This window comes from Miscanthus floridulus, chromosome 6 (assembly GCF_019320115.1).
Source record: "Miscanthus floridulus cultivar M001 chromosome 6, ASM1932011v1, whole genome shotgun sequence".
Taxonomy (NCBI): Eukaryota; Viridiplantae; Streptophyta; class Magnoliopsida; order Poales; family Poaceae; genus Miscanthus; species Miscanthus floridulus.
Genome location: NC_089585.1, coordinates 122,435,947 through 122,443,142, shown reverse-complemented (window position 1 = coordinate 122,443,142; position 7,196 = coordinate 122,435,947). Strand labels below are relative to the sequence as shown.

Genomic DNA, 7,196 nt, shown 5'->3' with positions numbered 1-7,196 from the left:
GATACGCAAATCATTTTCGTATTTGAGAAAAAAAAAGCATCAGCCGCTTATCGCTTCTCCATTTGTTGTTGGTGGTCTGCCTTGTCTCTTCATATTGCGGTCAAGTTCAAAATCGTAGTTAGTACGTTTCCCTGAAGGTATGGAATTTAAATTCTAGATGACTGTTTTTTAGAAAAAGGTGAAAAAAAACACATAGACTGTTTGTTTGGCTGTGACTTGTTGTAATGGATCGTAAATTTCCAGCCGGAATAGTATTTTTCTCTTACACAAACCAGCCAACAGTACTTCTTCACGAACCAGCAACGATACGAACCAGCCAACCGAACAGGCTAAGGCCCCATTTAGATCCAAAATTTTTTGAATTTTGGCTACTGTAGCATTTTCGTTTGTATTTGGTAATTAGTGTCTAATTATGGACTAATTAGGTTCAAAAGTTTCGTCTCGCGATTTCTCACCCAACTGTGTAATTAATTTTTTTTTCATCTACATTTAGTACTCCATGCATGTACCGTAAAATTCGATGTGACGGGTACTACGCAAAATTTTCTAGAATCTAAACAGGCCCTAAATCGACTTGGTGCAAAAAAAAAACATTCCGACATTGCGAGGAGACAGAAGTACAGAACCATCCAGGACCAGGAACTTGTCAGGCATCGTTTGTTGTCCCTTGAATATAAAGCAAGTAAAAAAAGCATGATCCAATTAGACGAATAAGGCCGCGTTTAGATGATAAAAAGTTTTGGTTTTAGCTTGTATTTGGTAATTAGTGTCTAATTATAGACTAATTAGGTTCGAAAGTTTCGTCTCGCGATTTCTCACCCAACTGTGCAATTAGTTTTTTTTTCATCAAGGTTTCTTTTCTTTCAAACGAAATCCCGCACTGAGGACCCCGACCTGACGGCCTCCCGCACGCCGCCGCCGGCGGCGCCGGCCGCCTCCCATGCGCCGGCGCCCCCCACCCTCCCCTCCCCCTCCCCCTCCCCCTCCTCCTCCCCCTCCACCTCCCCTACCCTCCCCACCACAAAGGTCGCCGGATCTGGCGTTCTGGCGACTACGCGGGATCCATGGCCGCCCGCGCGGACGCTGGCGTCGGAGGCCGCCGCCGTCACGGCCTGCGGCGGACCCGTGGCCGTCCCCGATGGATCCGGCGTTTCCGTATCTCCGCGGCCCTCCACGCAACCGGTGTCGTCGAGGTCGGCCTCCGCCACTGCTCCGTGCACGCCGATGATGATGTCGGGCGCCACTGCAGCAGCCACCGCCGGCGTCGAGCGCGCCCATGCCGGATCCACGGGCTCAGCGCCCCCTCTGCGGCCGCCTGCGCCACCGCGGACACCGACGCCTAAAGAAGCAGCCGTCGCGACCGCCGCTGCCTCGGCCGCTCCACCGCCGCCTCCTCCCGCGAGGCCCGCGCGAACACCGCCCGGGGATGAGGACGCCGCCGCGGGCGCTTCCACGGCCGCGCCACCACGGCTGCGGGAGCCTGCACGAGCGCCGCCCGGGGACGCCATGGGCGCCACCACGACCGCGCCGCTGACGGCCGAGGGAGCAACCTCTGGCGCTTCGTCCCCTCCGCCGCTGGGGATGGATGCGGCCAACGCCGCGGCAAGGCCCTGGAGTACCGTCACAGCGTCGCTGGATGCCTCAACCTCCTCCCTCTTGCCGGCCGCGGCACCGTTCTTCCCCGGATGCTCCTCCGGTGGACGTTCGAAGAGCCGGCGGTGGGCGGACGACGATGACGAGGAGACCGATGACGACCACCCCGCGACATACCTAGAGGCCGCTCGTCGCCCGGCGAAGCTGGCCTCGACGTCCCCTGTGCGCCGCCAGATTTGTTCAGCCGTAGTTCTGGGGCGCCGTGGAGCAGGGCCTTTGCATGGCTGTGCTGGTGCTCAACGGGGCCGACAGGAACATAGCCGTAGGCGGAGGAAGCGCAGCCGGCCACGCCCGCAGCTGGTGAACGGCTTGCCTCGGCCGTCGTGGATAGGTCTCCGCCCCCAACACCGATGGGTGGCGTGAGATCCTCCCCCGGCAGGTCACTGGATCTGCTGCTGCTGCCTCGACAGAGCCTCGCCCCAGCTAGGGGCAACTTTCGCAGGTCAAGAAGACCCCGACAGATCTTCACGGCAGATGCTTCAACTGCCTCTCCTACTCGCACCGAGTAGCGACCTGTCGGTTGCCACGGCGTTGCCTGCGCTGTCGTGGATTCGAGCACATCATCAAGGACTGTAGGCGTAGGAATGCTTCGACCTCGGCGGCGGTGGGTGCCGACCTGCCACGGTTCTCCGCTCGTGTCGGCCCTACGTCCTCCCAGCACGCGCCGCGCGGTGGGGCGAAGGGTGCCGCACCGGGGGCCGTGGGGGGTGCCGGCGGGGGACGACGACAACATCGGCGACGCAAGACTAAGCCCAAGGTGATTGGCACGGGTGCGTCTGCCGACCACGCTGACAGGGCATCCACTTCTACTACTGCACTAGGCTTTCCAGAGCCAGATCCGGTGGCGCTGGCGCTGTGCGTGAGTGCGGGCCCTCCCGCATTGGTCACCTCCTTCGACCCGAGGCTGGAGGAGCTCGCCGCCTCGTTTGTTGTGAGCCGGCCAATGAGGGCAGCAACACCTGAGTGTCTGCCTGGTACGACAGCCCCTCAGGAGGTTGAGGCACCAGTGGCGGACACCTGTTCCCCGACGACGGCTGCCCAGTGGACGACAGACTTGTCTCTGATGTCGTCAGTGCGGGGGCCGCCACAGCTCACGCCCCCACGAGCGGGAGCACCCGACGTCGTAGAGGGTTGCACCACCCCCAGCGACGCGACGCCCACACCACGCGAGGCTGCCCGACGTCTTGCACGGTTCACTGAGGAGGTGCAGCTCATGCGAATGCCGCCTCTAATCGCCAGTCCACCCAAGCAGAAGGTGCCAACCATAGGGCAACACATGCCAAAGCGGAGCAGACGGATTGCCGCTCAGCCGCTGGCGCACATTCCGATCTCCAAGCGGGGCGAGGTGCTCCTTATGCGGAGGATGGGCTTTGCACCGCCGGCAGGTCCGATCTCATCCGCGTCCAAGAGAGCTTACGACGACTTTTTCGCAAGGAATTGGACGTCGAGCGAAGTGGAAGCGCTGGAAGAGCTGTTCCCGGCGACCGCTGCTACGATTGGTACAAGGCTCTTCTCAGATGACGGAACAGAGTCGCGCGGCTATTAGCGGAGACGCAAAGCTCCGTAGGTTACTGCGTTGCTCGTAGTTCGGTTGTTACTTTTATGTAATATCCAAGTTTGAAACAGTCACCTAAGAAGGTCCAGTCAAACTGTAAGACCTCCTAGGGCGCTCATTAGAAGCGCGTCGTGTGTATGGTTAAACTCTTCTTCTTCTTAATTACAATGATACGCAAATCTTTTGCGTATTCGAGAAAAAAAAATTCGTCTACATTTAGTACTCCATATATGTACCGTAAGATTCGATGTGACATTTTAGGGTGAAAATTTTTAGGAACTAAACATGCCTAAAAAAACCAGAGAGAATGCAACGGCTTGCCTCCGACTCCGATTGTGCATTTCTTTTGCCAAATCAGTTGAGTCCATTACCTGAACTACTCCTACCAAACGCGCGTCACCTCTGCACCCTTGTAAGCGAGGCCTAAACCATTGTGTACGCCTATTTATGGTACTAGGCAGCAGGGCCTGTTGGGCTGGTTTTAAAGTCGGCTGATAAGTCGGTCTTGGCTGATTTATTATGAGAGAAAAATACTGTAGATTCTAGTTGATAAATCGGCTGCTATCCTTGTTCAACAGGAACGAAGAACTGAAAAGTCGTATGGTATGCTACCCACTGTGACCTTTTTGGGTTGCGACGAGTACGACTAGGTTAGCACGAATCAGTGTTGGTTGCGACGGGACAAAAGCTCTAGTGGTTTTGTGTCGCCAGATTGGAATAAGATGTGATGCTGCCAACAAACTGTGTGTGATGTCTGGCTTCAGGACGAAGGATCTTACTGAACAACTGAGGTCCTCTCCCGGGTCTCGCAGTTTGGCGTCGTGCAGTGGTTGGGGACCGACGTTCCGCTTCAACTGCACACCTTTCAATCTCTAGTGCCTGCCATCGTGGAGGTGGAAGTGTGGAACCAGTGGCTGCAACGGAAAACGCTTTGCTTGAGTTGCAGAATACTACATTATCAGCATTAATCAAAACCAAATTGCATGGCTAATTGGCCGCTGCCATGTTGCCGTCAGGATGCTTTCCTCGTAGAAGAAGCCGACAGACAATTTACAAGTCGCGAGTGTTGGTCGTTGAGAAAAGGAGAACCGCGAAAGTTACTTGGCAACCTATCGCAAACATGTGTATGGATTATCATCAACCTGCGAGCACAGGCACAGCAAATATTCTCTTGAAAGAAAGATCAATGGTCTCTCGACTTGCAGGTGTAAGGGGGTGTTTGGTTTCTACAGGTTCTCCTAAAATTTCTGTCATATCGAATATTTAGACACATGTATAGAGTATTAAATATAAATTAATTACGAAACTAATTACACAACTTGTGACTAATTTACGAGGCGAATCTTTTAAACCTAATTAGTCTACAATTTGACATCGTGGTGCTACAGCAAACATGTGCTAATGACAGATTAATTAGGCTTAAAAATCATCTCGCAAATTAGCCTCTATCTATGTAATTGGTTTTGTAATTAATCTATATTTAATGCTCTTTATTAATATCTAAACATACGATGCGACATAAATTTTAGCAGCGACTAAAGAACCAAACACCCTCTAAATTGGTTGAAGTGCACCTCAAATCTCACTTGCAGCAGGAGCATCAGTGCATCACACCAGAAAAGAGTGGTGCGCCGCACACTGTTAACAATGTAAGGAGTACGCTCTCCGCCGTCCTGACGCTGCCCTGCTGGTCCCTCACTCCCACGCGCCACAGGCCTCACCAGTCACCACGGCCACGGTGCGGCACGGGACACGGGGGGCCGGCAAGCTCCCGGTGCCCTCGACGCACAACACATGCCCGCAACAAACAGCAGCCACCCCCACCCGGCGAGCAGCAAGCTTGTGTTATCCTGTCGGCTCGTCGTTCACAGCATCTGGAACTGGAAGACGTCCGCGTCACCCCGGCCTCGCGATAATGGATTCAGGACCACAGAAGCGAGGTCTGAAGCTCCTGACGCTAGTCACACACTCACACACACGGGCCGGCCAGCCTGTTCGCGTGCTCGTAAACGATCGTAAATTTTCAGTCAGAAATAGTGTTTTTCTCTCACACCAAACCAGCCAGCAGTAAATAATCCACGATCGTTTACGGCCTCCCGAACAGGCTGATTGCATTGCGCCTAGGCTAGGAGGCAGGCGAATGCCAAGCCCACATCGCGCTGCAGACCTCCCGCAGCCACAATAACTGCGGCTGCGGCCGGGTTCAAGAGAACAGCTTCCCTCTCGATTGTGTCTTAGGTCCTGTTTAGATTCCAAAAAATTTTATATAGTATCCGTCACATCGAATCTTGCGGCATATGCATGGAGTACTAATGTAGACGAAAAAAAAACTAATTGCATAGTTGGGTAAGAAATCGCGAGACGAAACTTTTGAACCTAATTAGTCCATAATTAGACACTAATTGCTAAATACAAACGAAAGTGCTACAATATCCAAAATCCAAAAAATTTTGGATCTAAACGGGGCCTTAATGCCTTCCAGTTCATGTAAATGTACTACCAGCTGTGAGGAACAGCACTGAACATCACTTCATCTGCACGGATTACTGCTTCTAACCATCCATTAAAAACACTTTTTTTTTCTAATAACACCGATTAAACGGGAGAATAGACTGCAGCAGTAGCAATGAAGCATACTGGACTAATGGAGAGGCTTTTCGAAGCTTCAAGCTGCAACCTGGCCACCGATCACCATCATCAGCAGTATCCTAGGTAGATCACCATCATCAGCAGTATCCTAGGTAGATGCTGCGCATACAAGTGAAGCAAACAACGCAGCCGCCCCATTCTTCACACCGCCCGCAATCACCGGCACAGCAGCCACGGTTAGCATTAGTGTACATCTACTGCAACATCTCAATCACACAAAGGACTAGTGACATCAATACGAACAAGTGACAAGAAGCATATAGGATTTTCACAATCTGAAGTTCTGAACCAAGCAGTATGCTTATTTGAGTTATCAATCTCAAGCATCCACCACCTACCTACCTACTACTCCCTAAAACCCTCCTATTGCCTCCCTAATTCACCCGCTACTAAACCCTACTAGAGTGAGGACAACAGAGACTGGAAACCTATCTAAAACTCCCAAAATCAATCTGGAACAGAGAGAGAGCCCTTCTCTGCCACCTCCGGTTCGCCGCCGAAGTCACGCGCAGGAGGCCTGGCGGCGCGGCGCCAGCGCGAAGAGCGCCTCCAGGTCCGGCGGGCTGGAAGTAGCCGTGTTCTTGGGCGGGCTGCGCCGCTTCCCGAAGTCCGGCACGGCCTTCCTCGGCGCCGCGGGCAGGGCAGCCGTCGCCGGGATGCGGCACTCCTCCCGACTTCGGCGTCTCCCACCCGCCACAGCCGTACCCTCCTCCGCCGCCCACACCTACAGCCGCCGCCGCGGGCCGCCTTCTCTACGCCTACGCTGCTCTCCATTGCGAGTAGATTGAATTTCGAGGGAAGAAGAAATTTGCTTTCCTTTTTTTTGAACGCGGGATTGCGAGGGAATAGGCGCGGCCGGCGGAGCATATAAAGCAGGGAGCGGCTGCGGCGGGAGGATCAGGCTTCCCACGGAACTGGACGGCTCCGTGCTGAGCAAGGCGGGCCGGAATCGATGACGTGGCGGATCCCGCGCCGTCGGATGCGGGGAGTGGGAATTAAGCGGGAAAAGGGTGCGCGGAGGGGCGGGAAGCCGCGATGCGCTGTTTCGATTTAAAACTTCTTTAGATTTAGATGGAGGGCCTGTGTTCTATGATATCACGGATCAGTCCTTTCTGGATCACAAGACGAGGGGGTTTCTACGAGTTTGCTCTGTGCGCGAGGGTTTTAGTGTAAGATTGAAGTGGAAGGATATGCCGCATTGGATTCCACTGCGTTACGTGGTCTGTTAGGCGTGCCAGGTGTACGGTAGTGATGGGGCGACCGAATACGGTGGGGTCCCCGACTTCGGCGCCGCTCCCATACCCACGACGATCCCACCGCACGCTGTGGTCTCGGTCTT

General features: G+C 54.1%; 1 protein-coding gene and 1 pseudogene across 1 annotated transcript; both read right to left on the bottom strand.

The window, feature by feature from the left end:
• Positions 1-863: 863 nt before the first annotated feature.
• On the bottom strand, positions 864-1,508 carry LOC136461146 (predicted GPI-anchored protein 23). Its single transcript, XM_066460571.1, has one exon. It carries the CDS (start codon positions 1,506-1,508, stop codon positions 864-866), a length of 645 nt encoding a protein of 214 aa, XP_066316668.1.
• Positions 1,509-6,359: 4,851 nt separating this feature from the next.
• LOC136459403 (cyclin-dependent protein kinase inhibitor SMR4-like) lies at positions 6,360-6,631 on the bottom strand (annotated as a pseudogene).
• Between the last annotated feature and the right edge of the window lie 565 nt (positions 6,632-7,196).